We start from the raw sequence: 22,267 nt of genomic DNA, 5'->3' as shown, positions 1-22,267 counted from the left end.
GAGAGAGAGAGAGAGAGAGAGAAGAATATGAATGTTTTGACTGTAAATATATAACCGAATTCACATATGTTAAATGAAGATATGGTGGGACTCAACCTTATAGATTCACAGTCACATAAGTCCTCTCAGGAAGCTATCTACAGGTAAGTAACTAAGAGAATGACACTATTAAATCTGAACACACTGGCTTCTTGTTAACAGACAGTGGCTAAACTCCATTTGCTCTTCTTTGCAAAAGACCAAGTCTAAGAATAAGGAAACATTTCTACTTTCAAAATAACTGCAAGAAAGGCAAATGATTTAGAGACACCATTAAATAAATGACATGTTTCCAGGCACTACTAGAAAGGTAAAAAACATTACAGATAAGAAGTGTTAGAAGATATTAAATGATCTTTCATGAGTATTTACTGCATTATTTATTATTAAAAATACCTAAAAATAAAAAAATAAAAATTAACAGAATAGTTAAACATTATATAACATCCATATGACTTGAAATATTAGTTTCTAAAATAAAATTTACAAATAATTTTAACAGTATAAAAAAATGAAATGATCCCAAATTTATAAAATGTGTTTATATTTGCCAAAATAATGTTAATTTCTATTACCAATAACTAAAAATGCAATGTAGAGGGTGGGAGGAAAACTATACCAGGTTATAAGATATAACAAAGAAAAACATTTGAATCTTTTGAAACATCTCAAATATCGAGATGATTCCTGTGACAAGACAAACTAGTTACAATTTAAACAAAACTTTAAGTTTTAGAAACGAGAAAAGATGATGAAAATGAAGCCTAATAATAAATAGAAGCTGATAATACTAAGTGCTCTGAACATAAATTGAGGTTCTTTCCTCCCACTTGATTCCTTTTCCAAAAAAGGAACTTTCTGCATTTGCTCAACATTATGAAAGACACTGAGTCCAGAAAAAACTCCCTGTGAACCAAAATACAAACACTTTTATGATCATGATAGCAACATTTTACAACTAAATTGTACTTCTCAAATTAGGTACTTGGTAAATGGTAGACTTTATTGCTGTTATATCATTATCACTGTTGTTCTTTTCTAAATCACACTGATCTTTTCATTCAACAACCCAGTGAGGATAGACTAAGCTTTAATATCTTCATTTCAGATGTTAAATTCAGAGCCCTATTGATTTGCCTAAGGTCTAGAATTCCTAATCTCATTAAGTCTTAACTGTCAAGTAAATACTTTCGTTTTCTCTGTTGCTGATACCAATAAATTTAGCACTTATAGTTTCACCTGTTACACAATGCCAACTTTTAAGAGTAAATTAATAAACACATAAAACCTAAGGTACAAAATATGATTGATTTATGTTTTCTTTTATTTTTTCCCCTGCCTCCTGGGAAATAGTAAACTATAGATAGTTTTGTAATGAGCTTGTTATGTTAAGCATTAAGGTAAATGATTATTTGCTAAAATATTTTTATTAATCTATATAATATCAAAACTACAAATTAAACCCTTATATCAATATCTACAATATAAAATTACAATTATTCCATTCAATTTATCCCAAATCTAAGTTGATTATTTCCTTTGGTCAGAAAGCCCTGAACTGGAAGATCATAATGTGTCACTTGGGGCCTGTGTAAACAGATGTTTTATGCTGTGAAGATTATTAGGGTATATCTCCATGTATATTTCTTTTCACAAAGAAATTAAAGTATAAAACTTGTCTCTAATGTGAAGTTGTTTCTTATGGTACTATATTACTATTCTCATAGAAGAAGTAATGTTTTTTATTCCTGTCCAGGCAGAAGTAATGTTTTTTATTCCTGTCCCCTGAGAGGAAAAAGAAAAATACTTCAAATGTTTTGGGTTTCCCCAGTAGACATTAAATTGTTATTCCTTATCTCTTTGCATATTCTTGAAGCTTCTGAATGGCAAGAACCACATCCTCTACCTCTTGGTATTTTCAGTGTCTATTAGATAATAGAGGCCCCCAAAAATGTTTGTTATTTTTGGCCCAACTCAATTCAGTTATTATTTCACTTTACCAAACTTGGATTTTCTCATTTGGATTAATGTCTTATTGAGGACCAATTGCCAGTTTATAAATATTTTTTACTTCTTCAAATAATTTGGTTCAACATTCAATATACTTTTTAAAGAGAAAATAATCTGGACACATTAACAGGTTTAGAAAAATTTAGGTAAATCTGTGAAGATTCCTTAATTAGCCTGGTTGGCAATATTGCAAAAGTAGCCTATTTCCAAAACATTGAAAGTACAAGTTCAGTTCACGTAAACAACTTCTGAATGAATAATTGCCAGGTATTCAGGTAGAAAAAAAAATGGAGTTGGGAAGCTATTAATGTGAGGTTTCTGCCCTCAAGAAACTTATAATATATATGGTACTGTACAGAATTATGTATTGATAGATTTCTTTGTATGTGTAGTACACTTTCCTTTATTGACAGTGATTGAGGAATAATTGGTCATTTGGTTGCTGAATGTTCTAGTTAACTAGGAGCTGTCATATATATCATGTCCAATTTTTGAAGAATAATAAGGATCAGAAACACAGAATTAGCCATACTAACTAAGCTTCATAATACTCAACAGTTTTTTCAATTAATATTGCCTACGTATTGTATGTGCAAAGCACTATAAATGTATAAGAATACAAAAATAATCTTTCCTTCATTCATTCACTCGCTTATTAGCTACTTTACTTCAGAAATATTTGTTGAGTACCAATGATGTTCCAGACATGGAATGATCAATCATTATCCTTAAGAACTGTATAATATAGTAGGGGAGATAAGGTATATAAACAGATACAAGAATACAGGACATTCTGTTAGAAACTCAGTAAAAGATACAGAAAATGCTTTAGGTATTCATCAGACATATTAGCAATATTTATTTGTTTACCTGGCCATTTGCTATTTCATCAATCTGATGATTTACCTTTTCTTAATATCCTTTTGTGACTCCGCCATACACAAAGTTGTCTAGTCCTTTAAAAATTTCATCTCTTGGGTACAATTATTGTTATTTGGAATAGTACTTTGATTTGCTTATTCTAACCTTACCTAACTTAAGTTTTGAAATATGCTCCCTTGTCCTAATATTATAAAATTTAGTGAAAAATATATTAATCTCATCTATGCCTTTCACAAGTTTATAGGTTTTGTTCACATAAAAAGAGCCTAATTTTACATTTTCTCATACAGCAACCCTTTTCCTTGGTCATTTTATAAAAGGTACTCACTTCTAGAATTCTACTAAATAAATTTAATCTTTCTTTGATGATCTAGAAGTCACATTAGAATGTTAACAGTGACTCTGAGTCATTTTTGTCAATAGCTGCAGGTATAGGATGCAGCATTAAAACTGGATTGGATTAAATTGATTTGGTCATGCACCAAATGTTATCTTCTTAAATATATCAAATTTTACTTGTCATTTTTTCTTTCTCTTAAAATTAAAAATACACAAACTCTTGTTTATTCAGATTCACAATAAATTAGAATTTACTGTGAATCTGTGAATTAAAGCATATAGTTAACATTTTTACACTTAATACACTTTTAATTAATCTACAACAGTACAAAGCTAAGTAAAGTACTTACATTAGCTGCACCAAGAAGTATTAATGTAGGCCCAAGACCTATTGTATATATAGATCTGAGCATTACTGACACAAGAAATGGCCGAATACCCACAGGCTTGGAGAAGAAAAACAGCATAGATGTGCAGATTGCAACTGCTATCCAAAGAAGAACTGAGAACAATGGAGAAAGTGTACCTGTAAAATGTGGAAGAAATTAATTTTACTAAGGACTAAACTAGAATATGTTAAAATATTTACCCTTCTATTTATATAATACGAATAGCAAGTCAAGCCACAGGACACCAAATTTCAGAACACTCCACTCTACCTACACACTGTACACTTAGAGAAAATGTTTTGAATACATTACTCATTATTATATTTCTTTCCAGAAAGTTTGTGATTAATTTCAGGATGATTACATACACACCAGCTAATGCTCCTTCCATTAAGTCAGAGTAGTTCATCTTTCTCTACTATAGGAGTTGTATGCTAAATACTTTTAATAGAGGTATCTCACTTGGGAACCTTAATTCAAAAGTTATAATTAATGACCATTAACTGTACATCTAAATCATGCGAAATCTGGTATTTTTCCATTGAATTCATACTTTGTCTTGTTCTATCATTATCAAGTTTTTATATTATAGCTTTCTTTAAAGAATTCAGAATGTAGAATATCCAATCTTTAATAAGACAGATGCAAGTTTTAACTGTTAAAACACATGTGTGTATATAAGTGTATGTACCAGTATAGGTATGTTTGTGTATTTGAAGGTCAACTCAAGTGCTAAAAAAAGTGTTGAGCTATTTAAATTATCAGAAAACAAAAGTTGCAAGTGTTTTAAAAATGAACTTAATTACAAACAAAATTTCTTTCGAAATTGCTCAAAAAGGGTTTAAAAATATATTTCCTCTAAAAAGTACAATTCATTGACATTTGCAATGACATGTGGATTCAAGGAATTCGTCTCTGAAGGTCATGTGGTTCTGGATTTGCAGAAGTAATTAAGGGGCAACATTCTTGGGCTGATTAGATCAGTGCTGGGACCTCAAATGTGTGGACAGGCTGATGAAGTCAGAGGGGAAACAACAAAATGAAGATTTCTCACTAGTTATTTCATTTGGCCACTCTTGTTTTTATTATTTATACAATTAACTTCTGTATGAAAACACCACAGGGCTGTGGTGGGCAAGGCTTTTACATTATACTCAAAATCATGGAATTATCTGGACTCCTGCAATGAAATCTGTGTAATCCGTTAGTTCATAGTGAGCTAAAAGATCAAAAGCAGGTAGGAAGATCCTGGTAGACATTAAAAACAAAACAAAAAAAAAGGCAGATAGCGAATAGCATTGGTTTAGACATGTTTATGCTTATGTTATCTCCTAAAGCAAGCAGTCATGAAGAAGGCTGAGAGGAGAGATCTGATCTGCCCCTTCAACAAATTTATTATCTGATAAGGTTACTTGGGAGAGGAGAAAGAAAAAGGGTAAATTGCTCTGGAAATCACCTTCGATTCCTCTGGCAACATTAACAAAATAGGTACCCAACTCATGTTTATTATGATGCTGGCTTGGAAGCACTCTATGTCTACAAAACAGCCTGACCACTAACTGCTCTGACTTCATAGATCTCAAAGCACCATGAAGAGAATAATGTCTTCCACTTTTCATGCTTGTTGAGATGCCATAGGAAAATAAACTCTTTAAGAGTGAAGACCATTTCTGGGTCTATCACAGTGCCTGGCATGCAACGACAAATATTTATTTCTTGTTAAATAAATAAACAGAAACATAATCTTAGAGCTTGTTTTAAGTAAGAAACCAAGTCTCCAGTCATAAATTCCACAAGTTGCGGAGCTTTATTCTTCAGTTTACTGAAACTGCCAACATCTTTGCACATTTAACATTTTAGCCAGTCATAGGACTCCAGTATAATTCATAAGCAATGACTTGGTGTGATATTCTTATTTTCTAAATATCAGCTTTCTCACTGATTGTCATTAATGCCTGATCAGCTAACCACATCTTGACTACTGTTCCCAGACAGATTCTGGCTTGCTAAGATTCTCCCTTAATTAAAGAAATTATCACCAGGCACTTAATACTAGGCATTTGAACCTTGAACATATTTAAATACTAAGTATGTATTTATAAATGAATAAATAAATATAAAAGTTATTTTAAATGGCTATAAGTTTACAGTATTGTCAACTGACAATTGACAATAATTTGTAATCATATTCTGTAAGAATAATCGTATTAGTTACTAAATCTTCTAGCTGAAGGTTTAATGTGGAAAAAAAAATCAAGATCCTCTGACAAACTCTAGAGAAGACAGTACAGATTGTAAAAGCCAATTTTTACCCCTTAATGGTGAGAAGGGGGACTGTCTACTTAATATTTTATATTTGTATCAATTTTCTATAATGAGCATGTGTTGCTTTTATAATGAAAAAAATTAAGAATTCATTCTATCCATTTTTAAATCTTATAAAGTATAAAGTTTGTCTTTTATAAAAGAAAATACAAACAGCAAAATTGGAGACCTCAATTCAATTCACATAATGGAACTCTCCTATCTACCTCACACTGACTTGTCTGCTATATACGTGCTGCAGCTGACTTTCCAGTCTTTCTTTATTCTTCTGCCTCCTACACAGCCTCATAAGACTTTCCTGTTTCCCCTACCTTAGTCCAGTTAAAGTAGACATCCATTCACAAATCCATGGGTGGTCTTTACTATTGTGCTTTAATCTTTTCTTCATTCCTGAACTAGACTATGAGCTCCTTGAAGACAAAGACAGCTTTTACCAACCTTTGTATCTCTAAGGCCTCATGTAGTGCCTGGCACATAGCTGCAATCCATCAATGGTTGTTATTAAGTTGAATGCATCAAAATCACCTTGAATAACTTATTTTCTTTAACACAAAACACTTGAGAAAAAAAGAACTACACCCAATATTTGGACATTATTTTATTTATTTTTTAAAATCACATGCTATCTAAATGTAAGAAATTCTTTTGGTAGCAATTTTCTCCACTAACTAGTCTGCCTTTGCCAAACTGTGCATGACAGTGTTCAATTTCTGAACAGACAGCCAGGAGATTCCCTAGAATCAACAGCTGCTGCTTCAGCCACACGCAGCTTAGCCTCATCCCTTAAGTTCAGCACAATTTTCTTTTTTAGAGAAGCAAATGTTATACAAATAAACTAGTCAACCAAATAAAAAACTCAAACCAAAACCTACAGCCATACAAATAAGCCCTGGATTCCTGAATGAATTCAAACAGAGCTCCTCAAAGCCTGGCAATGAAAGGAGATAATCTGCAGTAGGGGTTGGGAGGGTGGGGTGCCCTATAAGCAGACCCTCTGAGAATCACCTTCCCCTTAAGTATCTCCCTTTAATTTATGTGCAATACTGCCCTGGTTGAAAGGAGACACTCCTCTTTCAGTTAACATTATAACCCAAGTGTGAACCAAATATCTGGGCACAAGTAATTCCCAGTAGCTCACATGTGATCAGGCTATTAAACAAGCTTGGAGAAGGCATACACACCATTCCCTGTGCCAGCTCCTCTGTCGTCACGGCCACATTGGCCACAGTGACTCTGGAACAGCTTGTATCAGGGTCTGGGGTTAGGAAAGGCGGCCCATTTTGACCACAGGTCTTTTTTGGGCCCAGGATTCACCAAGAAATTTTGCGATCAACTTCTAAATCCAGCATCCAGGGACCTCGGGGTTGGACGGAATCCTCATATTTATTTATTTTTTTTTTAACTTTCATTTCAAAACTCTTTCGGGCTTATGTAACAACTGCAAATATAATACAAAATTCTCATGTACCCTTCACCTAGATTCCCCAAATGGCAACACGTTACATAACCACATTACAATGATCAGTACCAGGAAATTAATATAATATTAATTTTATCTAATCTTTAGACCTTATTCAAAATTCATCAAATGCCTAATTAATGTCCTTTTTCTGGACCAGGATCACACATTGCATTTAGCCGTCATGTCTTTTTAGTCTCTTTTAATTTGGTGTGTGTGTTACATGTCACTGAGTTAGCTCCAACTCCTGGCAACACTACGAATGAGTGCTGTCCACAATGTCCTGTCCTCGACAGCCCTGCTCAGCATCAGCAGACTCGTGCCTAAGGCTTCTTTTATAGGGCTAATCTATCTCATATTTGGTCTCCCTCTTTTCCTGCTGCCTTCTATTTTTCCCAGCAATATTGTCTATGCCAAAGAATCCTGCCTTCTCGAGATGTGCCCAAAGTAGGAGATCTTCAGTTCTGTCACTTTTGCTTCCAGCGATATTTCAGGCTTACTTTGCTATAAGACCCATTTCTTCATCCCTTTGGTGGTCCAGGGTTATCTTTAGAGTTCTCCTCTAACACCATATTCCAAATAAGTCAATATTTTTCCTATCAGCCTTCTTCACTGTCCAACTTTTTCATCTATTCATAGTAATTACTATTCATAGTAATCGGAATTTTTATCTTTCTATGTCTTTTATAAACTTGAAGACTACTGGTCAATTATTTTGTAAAATAATTTGACAATAATCCCTCATTTTGGATTGTTTGAAATGTTCTCAGATTATGCATATTTGACAAAAAAAAAATGCCATGTCCTTGTCAGTGCATCATATCAAGAGGCACTCAGTGTTACTGGTAACATTAACATTGATCACTTAAAGTGATTTCTCCACTTTAAAGCTACTGGTTTTTCTTTTCTAATTAAGTGTATTATGGGGAAATACTTTAAGATTATGTCAATATACCAGTTCTCATTATACTTTTCATCTAATGTTTACTTATTTATTTTAGTATCCACTGATGATTCTTACTACTGTCATGTTTGCCAAATAATCCTATTTCCATTATTCCTTCTACATTTATTAATTGGGATACTATTGTAAGGAATAGCTTTCCCTTCTCACTATCAATATGGATGCCTGGGTTCTTATTTTATTCTACAGGTTATTATATAATAACGTCAATATTAATTTTCTTCTCATAATTTCCAGAGTTGGCCACGTGGAGCACTTTCAAGTTGAAGCTGGATACTATGTTCTTTAACATAGCGTCCTTATTTTTTTAGCTCTTTTTTGGAAGGAATATTAATGATCAACTAATTCACTTTTAAGTTGCCTCAAGGTGCTCCTAGCAAGTAGTCACTGAGCCTTTGTTTGACAAGATCCAGCATTAGAGAATTTGCACATATAGCACAGAATTGTCCTTCTCCAGCCAGTTCTGATGGCCAAGTGAGCTTATTAGTCTTAACTGTTTCCTCAACCTTCCTAGCAATGCCTAGTGTGTAACTGAAGGTTAGACTCAGCTAATTCTGATCAAAATTTTAACCTTATTTATTGAGTTATAATTAAATAACTCATCTAGAACTATAATCGGATTACCCAAACGTAACCTTGAGATTTGATATTTCCAAATGGCAGCTTATGCCCTCCTTTCTCTCTCAGCCTCACCCCCACACCCAGATACCTAAGAGTGAACTACTGTTAACTTCTATTCATTCCTTTTTTCAAAGTAAAGTATGCATCTGCACCTGATGATAAAATACCATGTTTTCCCGTCTTGTTTTTGTTAGTCCTATTTCTTTCTGAGGTTGTAGAGTTACTCCAAATTCTGCTATATACATAAATTTCAAATTCCTGTTTAAGGAGCAGTTGTTTAGCAAGACCTTGAGGGTTTGTTCAAAACTACACAGTTCTAGACTCCATTTCCCCAATTATTGGGTAAATCTTCTTAAGCCTCGGATTCTTGATCCATGAGGATGAACTGCTTATTTTAAAGGATTATCAAGAAGATTAAATGAAATTATGTATGTGAAGCACTCAGCATTTTGCCTGACCCAATCTAAATAATAAACGTCATCAGCTGCCATTACTATTACCAGTATTGCTATTCAGTTATTAGTCAGATAAGTGTAAAAAATGTATCAGGTGTTCTACTTCCACATGAATGAATAAAGAGTAGATGTCAAGAGGGGTGGCATTGCCCATTACCATTATATTTCATGTACAATAGGTGGCAGCAGAGGCTACATACATTAGTCTGGTAGTCAAGCAAGGGATATCATGGAATGGCACTCAGGAAAAATTGTGTCCTGTGTAAAGATTTATCTTCCTGTTATCTGCATGCTTTTAACCCAGTCATCCATGTAGAAAAGTCCTGGACTGGAACCAAAGAGTTAACCTTCTACTCTGCGATCTGCCCTTTTTAGCCTCTCTGGGCTTCTATCAAACCAAATGAGGGTTTGATATTAGATGATTTCCAGAATTGCTTCCCTGTCTAAGACTTTATGCTTCTATTAACCAGGATACTACAATTTACTCTTAGCATTCTGTGTGCAGATGATACTAATTTATCATATCAAGCTGGACTTCTCTTCTTACAAGAGTTATACTCTTCTTTGGCAGGAGGGCTATCATCACTAAATGAGACTAAACACAGTGAAGAGAAAGTGGTTTCCACTTCCTGTTGTATTTGCAACTTCCCCACAATGGATGACCAAATATTTTCTACATTTTTCATTGCTATTTAACTCACACATCACGCTCCATTGTCAAATATTCTTCTTTTAGCATTGCATGCCTTACAAAAAGTCAAACTTTAATCATGACCATTATACCTAAATGTTAGGACTTTCATATTTGTTATCTTAGTGGACCTTTAAAATAGTACAAATTACTCCTGGGCTTCCATTTTCCTTCCTGTTCACCTCCAGTCCATCTGCAACAGGTTTAAATACTTGTTGCTCTTGTCATGCCATCCCTTTCCCTGGGCTTCCCTTTGAAGTATTAATATTTACCTTGTAACAACATCGATGACAACTAAGCTTTATCTAATGATTACCAGGCACTATTCTAAATGCTTTACCCATAACATCGCATTAAATTCTCGCAATAATCCTATGAATAGATAAGATATGCCAACACCTTGTGGTTATTATTTGCTGATCTCTCTCATCTTTTTCCTCCAAACCACATCCCAGAGTTATTTACCTGATCGTATCCCAACAGTGTGACAAAGTTTCCCATTCACTTCGCCAAACTTAAACTCAATTTCACACCCTTTAACATATTTCTTCTATATTTCTCATTTCACTTAAAATGAGATAATTTTCATTTTTGCTTTTGTAAAACCTCATGTAGTATTAGTTTAATAATATTAATTTCACATTAATTTCAATTATTCATGTAGAGACATCCTAGACTGGAAACAAAAGAATTAACCTTTTACTCTGATTTCTGAGATATTCTCTGTTATTATATTCTGTCTTATGCTGTAAATTTTTAATTTTTTTCAGATTTCATGTACGCTTATTACAGAAACCTTAGACAAGACAGATAGGAATATGAATATAGTAAAATATAAATTCCACTACTTAAGGTAATCACAATGACTATTTTGGCATAAACTCCTCATTTTCTGATATATTTTATATAATTGAGATGATACAGTATAAAAATGCTTTTGGTAATAATAAATAAATAACTTTTTTCATGGCTTTATTTGTCAATATATAATATAGCTCTAATAGCTCTCTGTATACGAGCATTTTGCAAAAAAAAAAAAAATTTATTGACTATATTTTTCTAGCCACGCCACTTACCACAATTCTCTACTTCCAATGACTATAGAAAAATCTAGTTAACAAGAATTAAATCATTATTATTTCAAAGGTCTAAATAGTTAAGAAGGCATTAAGAGTTTTATTTAAGTACTTTAAAATACTCATCATTTAAAGAAAGACAAGTACTTGCCTTCATCTCCATCATCCCCAAATGGGTAGAAGAGAGCAACAGCTAAGTTGATAAACACAGCCAAGTTGAAGGAAATGCTTCCCCAGAGAGATATGTGCCTCGAGAACCAGAACAGGGCAGGGTTACCTAGTAAGGAAGAAGTGCAATGAGACAGAGAAAAGAAAAATAAATTTTGATTTCAACACAACAGCCCTACTGAAATAATATTTCACTAAGTGCATTTTTGTAATCTAGTATAAAGCATATTTAAATAAAAACTAAATATGACTTATTTTAGAAAATTTATAATCAATACCATAAAGGTGTTTCCTATTTGATCCTTCTTTATCTTTTGACTGACTTATATCTAAAACATTGCAAAAGGGTGAGTAATTTTGCAATTGCTAAAGGTGGTCAGAAAAGGTGATTCTGTAATCATTCTCTCTAACATATCCCTAGTGTAGATTAGGGAAAAGATGGTTTAGCAGCTGCCTCAGGCCCTTTTTAATGAAATGGTATACATTACTATATAATTGAGTAAAATTGATACATTTGTCCCACTCCAATGTCTTAATGTCAAAAAAAAAACCTTGCCACAGACATATCTCTGATGAAAGTTCTTATGACACAGTCACAGTTACCTGAAACTCTAAAATTTAACAGCACAGCACAGGACTACTTCCTAGGGACTACTGATTTATAATATCTAAGTTTTAAGCCTTCATGCTTGCTAGGAACTTGCTGGGTTTGTAACAGCATAAGAAAGATCCAATAAAAACTACCCACAGTGACAATGGCTTTGCTGAATATTTTCAGAAAAAGAATTCTATATTTGCCATCAGAAAGAAATTTGCAAATGCATCTACAGCTTACAGTTTACATTAACCAAAAATCAGTTCTTTCTCCCTCTCCTAAGTAATTGAACAGATATGTAATACATATAAGTTTGATCACATGACTTCCTCAGGTCTTGTCCATTATCTAACTCTTTATATCTTAACATCGGATTTAAAATACAGGAGTTAACTGAATGAAAAAAGCATATCAATTTTCAAATAAACATGATAAACTTCTCAAATTATTTTCTGTGAATTCAAGTCTGGGGTCTGTTGCTTACTTATAAACTTTACTTCCCTTTGGTACATATTGTTTCCTTCTCTTGGAATGGAGCATTTCACCAGTGGAATAGGCTACGATTAACCATGGCATTAAGTTGAGTAATGTATCATAAATTGTAAACATCTGCATCATTCCTGAATTAGCAGTCCTCATTTTTTTAATTAAATTTATTGGGTGACATTGGTTAATAAAATTATATAGATTTCAGGTTTACACTTCAATAATATGTCATATGTACATTGCATTGTCTTGTTTGACCATTCAAAGTCAAATCTTCTGTCACCATATATTTGACCCCCCTTTACTTTTATTTACCTACTCCCTTTCCCTCTTTCCCTCTGGTAACCACTAAACTGCCAACTGTGTCTACAGGCTTTTGTTTGTTTGTCTTGTTCATTTGTTGCTTTCAGTTTTATATTCCATATATGAGTGAAATCTTATGGTTCTTAACTTTTTCTGATTAATTTCGCTTAGCATGAAAATCTCAAGATCTATGCATGTTGTCCCAAATGGCAGTATTTCATCTTTTCTTATAGCTGAGTAATATTCCATTGTATATATGTACCATGTCTTCTTTATCGAATGAGTCCTCCTTTTTAACAGCAACATATAATAAAATTAGGAGATACTGATGCATACATTATTAATTAAAAAATCCATCAAATGAATTAGATTCTGTCTATAACCTAATAAGTTGCTTCCAATTTTTAAAAGTAAAATGTACATTGGAAGTTATTTTAAGATTTATTTTTTTTAAAGGATAAAATATTTCCCCAAAAGAGCACAGACCCCACAAACTCTAGTTCATTACTGAATTTACCTTTTGTCAAGAATAAAATGTGTGTTTTTCAACTGTCCCAAATAAAAATGTCAAGTTTTCATATGTATTCTGGATGTCCTAAGTTTTCTCTGAATCTATAAGGTCCTACATGGTAAAATGTTAAGGAATAGTAATTTCTTTAGTTTTTCAAATATTCTGCTAGGAAAGCCTGACAATGCACACCACCATCTTATATCCAAAGATGATGTGTCTCAAGCTCCATTCAAATTCATAAACAAGAATTATTAAAGTTTGGGGAAATTAGGTTTATTTTAAACTTTAAAGATTTTTAATTTTAAAATTGAGTATTTCTAAGTAGACTTGAGACCTGAGAAACAAATAATGGGAACTTTATTATGCTCATTTTTAACTTCAAAATTGTAACATTTCTCTATTTAAATACAGGTGTCACAAAATTTTTAGTTTGATTTGGCAATGTAAAGATATGTGGAAAGAGAGAATGACTTTCAGAAAAATGTTAAACAAGCTACTCCATCATAGGACAATAGAGGACGAATGTGCTGGCGCCCATGCCTCTGCGTCCCATTCACTGATTGTTAAGGCCAGTCAGGGCCTATTTTAGACTTCAAACCTGCAGCTGTTGAAACATACAGCTGCAACCTTGTATTTCATAACATTTATAAAACTACAAGATCAGTGCTAAAAGATGATCTAATTAGTCCGAGTTTTCTGTTTTTATTAAGCTGCAGGTGTCTCGGCTCTAGTTGTAGACTGAGCTTACGTTCTTAAGCCCGTAAGTGATTTCAGTAACATCAGATGGTAAGAAATTAAAAACCAATGTAAATGAATGCTGTCATGTGTCTCAAAGTACCAACTTATCGACCGCTATGCTCAAAAACTCACCATTTTAGTTTATTGTACTTACTCCTGATTTTCTTCTGCCACTTCATTTCATTGTAGAGGTCTTCAGTTTGCTGGAAAAAGTCATTCACTTTACTTCCCTGTTCATCCCTTTCAGTTGTATTGAACACACGGCACTTAGACTCTTGTGTAAGGTATTCGCATATATTGGGAACAGGAAAAACTATTTGCTCCATAGTCCTATCGTGCCGAACAATCTGAAAACATTAATTTACATATGGTTTAGCCTTTAGACACCTCAGTCTTAGACTATTTTATTTTAGCATGAGTTTATTAATGATATTTTATGAATTCAGTTATGAAAAAACCTGCCAGACTTGAAGTATCTAAAATAGTCCTTTGCTGTACTACTTTACATTTTTCTCTTTAAATAAGAGAAATTAACTGACTGATGTATCATAAATACTATACTTTGTTATAAGCAACAAAAACCAAAATCTTTTTTTTTTTCTGAATTAGCATTAATATTTTCATAAAGTACAACAGAGCGAACTAAGAGGATGTTAATTAGCAAGTGATTGGCTGCATCACCCTAAACACCACTCTTGGTATATCTGTATGTTGTTTTTAGCTTGTTCTTCCTAAAAAGAGCTGTTGGGAAACAAATGACCTACTCAACATGAAGTGCCCTGAGTTCCACAGAGAATGTGCTTTGTATTATTAAAATGTTTTCTTATTCATGGCAAAACATAATTTTTGTAAGAATAACATCCACTCTAGCATACACCTAGATATAAATATTTATTATTTTGAACTTCTCTTATTTGGTATTTGCAACAGTTTAACGAGATTTAAAGAAAAAAAAAACAGATTGAATATTTTCTTAGAGTTTTACTATGTAACAAAGGTTTCTGTAGACTAAATCTCAAAGTTCATATTTATATGCTCAGTTCAGCCCTCCAGAATTACTCAAGACTGGTCTAAGCAAGAGAGTCATCTATTTCCCTTTGTCATTGACTAGTATGTTGTGAGCATGTGACTTAGTTCTGGAAAATGAGACATAAGGAGAAGTATCCTTGGCAGGGCTTCCAGGAAAGGTTTTGTTTCCTGAAAAGTCAGAGAGTTGCATGACACAAATAATAATAAGAAGAAGAAGAAGAAGAAGAAAATACCAAATACCTAACACAAAAGTACTTTTTTGTACTTTTTTGCCTGTATCCTCATTCTTCTGCTTAGAATAAAAAGTAGCATAAGGGAATGGCAACTAAAACTTTGGCAGTCATTTTGCAACCAAGAGGTGAGATATCACCAGCATAATAAAAAGATCTAGAAGAAAGATGGCAAAGGCCTGCATGTTTGAAGACATCATGGAATCTACTATGGAACTACTGGTATCTCTAGACTTCTCATTGTGAGGGGTAATCAAATATTTGTATTGTTTCAACAACAATTTATTTGCAACTGAAGTTGTCCTGGATGACATATTATATATGCAAACTACACAGTAGAATACTATCAAAAAACAAACAAGATGAAATTTAGTAGTGTTAAGTAAAAATTGCTATTGGTCTAGCTCATGGGTTCTATTAGGTCAAGTCTCCCACGAAAGCTATATGTTTATAAATATTAGCAAGGAATCCATGTGATACAAGATAATAATGTTCATTATTCAAAAGTTTTGACAATAATAAACAATAAGGTATAGCGATTATACATCTTGAGAGTTAATAGCAGTGATGCCCATCATGCATTGTGCTGAAAAGTAAATATATCTGTCAAAGTGAATGATTGTATGGATATAAATTACTAGTGACAAGCATCAACTACTCTACTCACTTCTGCCTGATTAGCTCTGCCAACTAGTGTCAAAATGATACCATAGCTAGTAAATGACAGCCAGATGGGTCTCACAACACATAATGATAAGTCTATGTTGACCCACATCTTCTGAACTGCCACTGGCCATTAAAGGATGTCTCATTTGATGGGGGAGGTCAACTGCTACATACCGAAAATGGAAACTGTTAAATCATTCCAAGTTTATGTTATCGATATAAAAACGTTATTAGTGCCTTCAGTGTTTCCTACACTTCTGAATACTGTCTTACACAGAGATCTCTATTTTAATAAGCTTCCTATAATGTTTTTAAAAAATCTTTTCTTGAATGATAGCTTCTATTGTAATAATCTTTTCTAAAAACCATCACTGCTCTGCAATGATTGCATCCATGACCAAACAAAACAAAAATTACTTTATTAGTTACAAAAGAAAATGTACATATACTTCTGGTAAAAAAAGAAAAATAAAGACAGCTTTGAAAAATGTGAACCTCAATTTCTTATAGATCATTCCTCACATCTCATCTTTTATATACTTTTACAGTTTAAATCACTCCATTCTTCTCTATTGTTCTAAGAAACAATTATGAAAATGGTCTAAAACAGAAAGTAAACATATCTTTTCACAATTGGTTCCTTTCAAGAAATAATAGATGCTTACTTCAATCTGTGCAGTATGGTTGGCATAATACTTTAAGGCTTCATCTCCGTCATCTGGATCTGATCCTGGTTTAAGCATCTGCTGTAATAATTTGTTGTGGCGGGCCAACTAGAGGGAAAAAAAAGAAAAAAGAAAAAAAAAAAGGTTTAGATCTTTTTTCTCCTTTCCTGGAGATAAACTTTGAAATTACTTTGTCGAGTGGTATACATAGCTTCAAGTTCTGGGGTTAACGGCAATTAATTACATTTCAGGAATGCATGTCTATTTGAAAGACATAAATAATGAAATCACACGCATCAGCTATTATTACATCGATATTAGATTTTTTATTTAGAAATATACATGTTCTTAGCATGAGAAAACTGTGTCTTGTCCAGAGGAGATGCTCAATTAATATTTGTTGATTAAATTTATATCTTTTGTAAAGCTATAATTATGCCAAGAAGAAAAACCTAGTGATATATTAGTGCTACTCCCTATAATAAATTTAAACTACGTGCACATATAAAACAACTTGATCAACAGTGGGATAGTCCAGTGGGTATGGTACCAAAATAAATGTCAGTTTCCTATATATACATAAGTAGGTATCTATATTTCAGAAGTTTCTTTTATGACATCTAATCAAAGCTCTACATTAGCAGTTTGTACTGAAGTCCTAGGCTTCTGCATATTCATATGTCAAAATTGGGACTTTATGCATACATATCTCAGTTTTATGGTAATTGAAACTGGTCATTTAAAAAACAAAATCTCACCATAAATTATAAACCACTATTGGTAGAAGTAATTCCTTTCTCTCTCATTTGAATGCTTGTGGCATTTGCTGGCTAGTTCTCTCACTTTTTAGATAACTAATACATATTGCCTTCACTATCTTAAACAATTCCTGAAAACCTGTAATGTGTTTAACCTTTCAGATATTTTATTTATGCCTCACATTCCCCGAAGGCTTCTAGTATCAAATAATTTCTGTATAATTCTTTTATTCCTAGCACAGTTCTACCTCTTACTCTGCGCTAAGCACTATCCTAAACACTTACGTACATGACCTCATTTAATCCTACTAAGAAATCTTGAAGATGGGGAAACTGAAGCATAGAGCATTTAAGAAACTTATCTGTAATAATATAGCTAGAAAATGATAGAACCAGTATTGAACTCCAGCAGTTTCCTTCCAGAGTCAGTATTCTTACCAACATTACAGAGCAATTAATAAGTCTTTGTATTATTCATGGGAGGTTAATTCAAATTGTCATTATAAAAAAGAGATAAATTTTAAACAATAATCCAGAACCTATAAAACCAAATAAACATCATCCTTATCAGTGATAATTTGGTAAGTTAAAAATTCATTCAATTGATGCTGTTTCAGAGCAAATCATTTTTGAAACATATTTTTTTCCGGTTTTTTTTATTCTTTTTTTATTTTTTTGCTCCATGCTGCCAAGAACATTTATTTATTTATTTATCTATTTATTTTTATTTTTTATAGTGAAATTGGTTAATGAAATCCAGTAAGTTTCAGCTGTACACTTTAACAATAAGGCATATATATTTACACTGTGTGTTCACCTCCCATAATTAGATTTCTTTCTATCACCAAATATTTGACCCCCCTTACCCCATGTACCTCTCCTCTCCCTCCTCCCCCCTACACTCTGATAACCACTAATCTATTGTCCATGTCCATGAATCTCTGTTTGTCCTCTTCATTTGTTGCTTTTAGGTTTATATCCCATATATAAGTGATATCATGTGGTTTTCAACTTTTTCTGTCTGGCTTATTTCTCTTAGCATGATTATCTCGAGGTCCATCAATGTTGTAGCAAATGGCAGTATTTCATCTCTTCTTATGGCTGTATATATGTACCACAGCTTCTTTAGCTAATCATCTATTGTAGGACACTTTGGTTACTTCCATGTCTTGGCCACTATAAATAATGCTGCTATGAACATAGGTCTACAAATATCTTTTTGGATATGGGTTTTCAAATCTTTGGGGTAAATATACAGTAGAGGGATTGCTGGATCATATAGTAGATAAGTTCTTAGTTTTTTGAGGAACCTCCATACTGTTTTCCATAGTGGCTGTACCAATTTGCAGTCCCATCAGCAGTGTATGAGGGTTCCTTTTTCTCTGCATCCTCTCCAACAGTTGTTATTACTTGTTCTGTTGATTACAGCTATTCTAACAGGTGTGAGATGGTATCTCATTGTGGTTTTGATTTGCATTTCACTAATAGCTAGCGAAGTTGAGCATTTTTTATATATTTGTTGGCCATTTGTACGTCCTCTAGGGAGAATTATCTGTTCAGGTCCTCTGTCTATTTTTTGATTGGATCGTTTGGTTTTTTGTTGTTATTGGGTTGTATGAATTCTTTGTATATGTTGGATATTAGGCCCTTATCAGAGGCATTGCTTGCAAATATATTTTCCCATTTGGATGGTTGTCTCTTTACCTTGTTGACGGTTCCTTTTGCTGAGCAGAAGATTTTTAGTTTGATGTAGTCTCGTTCATTTATTTTTACTTTTATTTCCCTTGCCTTTGAAGTCAAATTCAGAAACTAACATTTTAGAATTGACTTTCAGGAATATTTATAAATTACTCAAAAAACCATTTCCTGTTTTTATTTACATTTTATTTTTAACTAAATATGAATTATACAGGATTTTATTATAAACTGTAGTCATGAAATTTGTTGTGACTTGTAGATGTTTCTAAAACTCTGAATGTGTTTCAAAATAAAATTACTGTAGTCATTTAGAAAAATTTGCATATGTTTTAAGAAGTGCTGGTTGTTGAAGGTAAAACTGGTATGATTTGTTTACATATTGGATCTGGGGCATGAAAGAAAGAGTTAGGGATGACTCCAAAATTATTAACTTAAGCAACTGAAAGTTTAGAAATGCCATTGACTAAGGAGAATGCAAGAGAAACATATTAAGTGAGAGAAAAACAGGACTCTGGTTTTGGACACATGAAGCATTAGACATCATCCAAAAGGGGATAACCAGCATGCTGCTGGATATGTTTGTCAGGAGTTCTGGGCAGAGGCTGAGGCTGGAACTATACAATTAGGGGTCATCAGTATATGGCTGATATTTAAAATCATGAGCCTTAATGAGAGCACCTAAAAGTGAGATTAGATAAAAGAGAACCAAAGAACTCCAATATGGGTTAGGAAGATAAAAGGTATCATCAAAGAAGACTGAGAAAGTTGGGCCAGCATGGTAGGAACGAAACCAGTGAAATCAGGTGTCCTGGCAACCAAAGAAAGAAAGAACCTCAAGATGGAGGGAGTGATCACCTGCATCAGATGTTGCCGACAGTCAAGTCATATGAGGACTGTGGTGGTAGTGGTCATTGTTTTAGCAGCTTGGAACTCACTGGAAACCTTGACAGACAGTTGTTTCAGGGGGTGATGAACACTAAAGCCTAATGTAGTGAGTTTAAATAAAAATGTGAGGAGAGGAGGTGTAAACAATGAGAACAGGCAACTCTTGAAATGTATTACTATAAGGGAAAGCTAAATAATAGGGTAGTAGCTAGAGAAATGGATAAGGTAAAAGGGAGGGTTTTTTTGAAGATGGGTATTATAACATCATGTTTGTTTGATTTTGAAAGAGATGAAATGTTTGCTAGAGCAACATCTTGACTGGGTGATGTTTCTAGGGTTTGTCTTAGAAACAAATTCACCCAGTGAGGGCCAGTAAACATGTTTGTGAGGCTAGTGAATGAGGCAGTAAGCATGTTTGTGTGTTCTTCTCCATCTAGGTTCAGCTGTCTGGTTCCAGGCATGGAGTAGTTGTAATTAATGAGATTTGTGGTTTTGCAAAGTGAGGTCAACAAAACACACGCAAAGAGATACGTGGAAATTAAGTGTCTGTGCAGGGAATTTAAATGTGACTATGGAATCTAGGCTGAATAAGGAAGGGAATGAAGCCAGGAAGGACAATGAAAAAGGCGGTAGAATCAATGGATTATAGCTTATAACATTGTAAAAAAAAAAAAAATGTGTTGGGAGTTGAGGTGCTAGGCGAAGTGGAAGAAGCGCTGGTTAGGAAGGGTTAGTTAGAGTGAGATACTTGAACTGGAGCTTACTGACAAAGTGTAGGGAACAGTGATTGATTAATAATGATCAGGTTTTAGGGGTGTCCATATGTCTACCACCTAATTGCTTCTCACACTTCCACCATCAACCTGTAGCAGTAGACTTTTAACTGGTCTCCCACCTCTATCCTTGTCCTCTAGCACCTAGCCTTAGCACAGGAGCTAGAGGTATCTTTTTGATCAGATCATGCCTCTTTTGCTCAAAACCCTCTGAGGGCTGCCATCTCACTGAGAGGTAGAGCCAAGTCTTCACCACAGCCTATAAAGGCTATAGAATCTGACCCGGCTACCTTTCTGAACTCCTCTCCTAGTACCCTCCCCATAGTCCCAGCCACATTGGGCTCCAGACTGTTCTTCAACCCGAGAAGCATGTTTCCACCTCAGGACTTCTGCAGTTGCTGTTCCCTTTGCCTAGATTCTCTTCCTCTAGATACCTGCGTGGCGTGCTTCTTCACCTACTTCAGGTCTCCTTTCAAATATTGTATTACCAATAACCATGCTCTAAAAGATCAACTCACCCACCTCCTCTAACACAACTCACACCATTTCTTGCTCTATTTTTCCCTTAACACAGTATAATCTGACATACCATGTTTTATAATTGATCTCTTTATTATCTTCCCCCAATAAGAAAGTAAGCTTATTTCTTAGAGGACATTTTCATCTGTTTTGTTCACTACTATATTTCCAATGCTTAGAACAGTGTCTGGCACATAGTAGATACGCAATACATATTCGCTTACTAAATTGAATGTAAATATTGGAACTCTTAAATCTTAAAGAATAGCTTTCTGGGGTGAGATATTAATTTGAATAATTTCTTAAAAATTTATTTATTAAAAAGCTTTGACTTTTTAAAGTCACTTTATAGTGTTAAAATTTACTATAATTATTTTTTAAAACAAAAAATGTTATTTTATGTGACATAATTAATAATGCAGATCTATAAAATAATTTTAATCAAGTGTATCCTGCTTAACAGAAACATTTCAGGTCTTTTCTCTTTCTGTAGGCTTAGTGAGATGATTCTACATTTGTCTAGTCTTACTGCAGAGAAGCAGCATTCTAAAAGGCACTTTAAAAAATGCCTAGCATTCCCTTCATGTGTCTGAACATTTAAAACAGTATTTTCATTCATGATTATATAAATAACTTATACATATCTTGAAAATTTTGAAATATATAATAATAAAACCAAATAGAAATAATTTCACCATTTTTTTCCTATCCGGATGTCTATTATATTCTTTGTAACTAAGAACCTTTCTTTACTAAGTGACTTAGTTTGCTTTTCTTTGTTCTGTGTTCAGATAGTGCCCTGTACATATCTAGATAGTAACAGTTTTCATATTTTATCTTAGTAACTATTCTTTCTCTCCATTGGACTGTGACATCTTCAAGGAAAAGGGCCTGGTCATACCTCTGCATTCTCAAAGCCAAAACAGAACTGAGCACATCAAACAGATCAATAAACTTGCTGAATCGATGAAGAAATGGGTTAATTCATGACAT

At 33.5% G+C, this 22,267-nt stretch overlaps 1 protein-coding gene across 1 annotated transcript in view; it reads right to left on the bottom strand.

Moving 5' to 3' along the window:
• ITPR2 (inositol 1,4,5-trisphosphate receptor type 2) overlaps positions 1-22,267 on the bottom strand; it is a 421,207-nt gene that overhangs the window by 70,618 nt on the left and 328,322 nt on the right. The window contains exons 46-49 of the mRNA XM_039882456.1: positions 16,642-16,749; positions 14,206-14,398; positions 11,402-11,527; positions 3,621-3,796 (exon numbers count right to left, since the gene is read on the bottom strand). Coding sequence (XP_039738390.1) covers positions 3,621-3,796; positions 11,402-11,527; positions 14,206-14,398; positions 16,642-16,749 — 603 coding nt within the window. The remainder of the gene's footprint in view (positions 1-3,620; positions 3,797-11,401; positions 11,528-14,205; positions 14,399-16,641; positions 16,750-22,267) is intronic.

The sequence above is a fragment of the Pteropus medius genome, unplaced genomic scaffold (assembly GCF_902729225.1).
Source record: "Pteropus medius unplaced genomic scaffold, Ma_sr-lr_union100, whole genome shotgun sequence".
Classification (NCBI taxonomy): domain Eukaryota; kingdom Metazoa; phylum Chordata; class Mammalia; order Chiroptera; family Pteropodidae; genus Pteropus; species Pteropus medius.
This window is presented reverse-complemented; position numbering and strand designations above follow the sequence as displayed.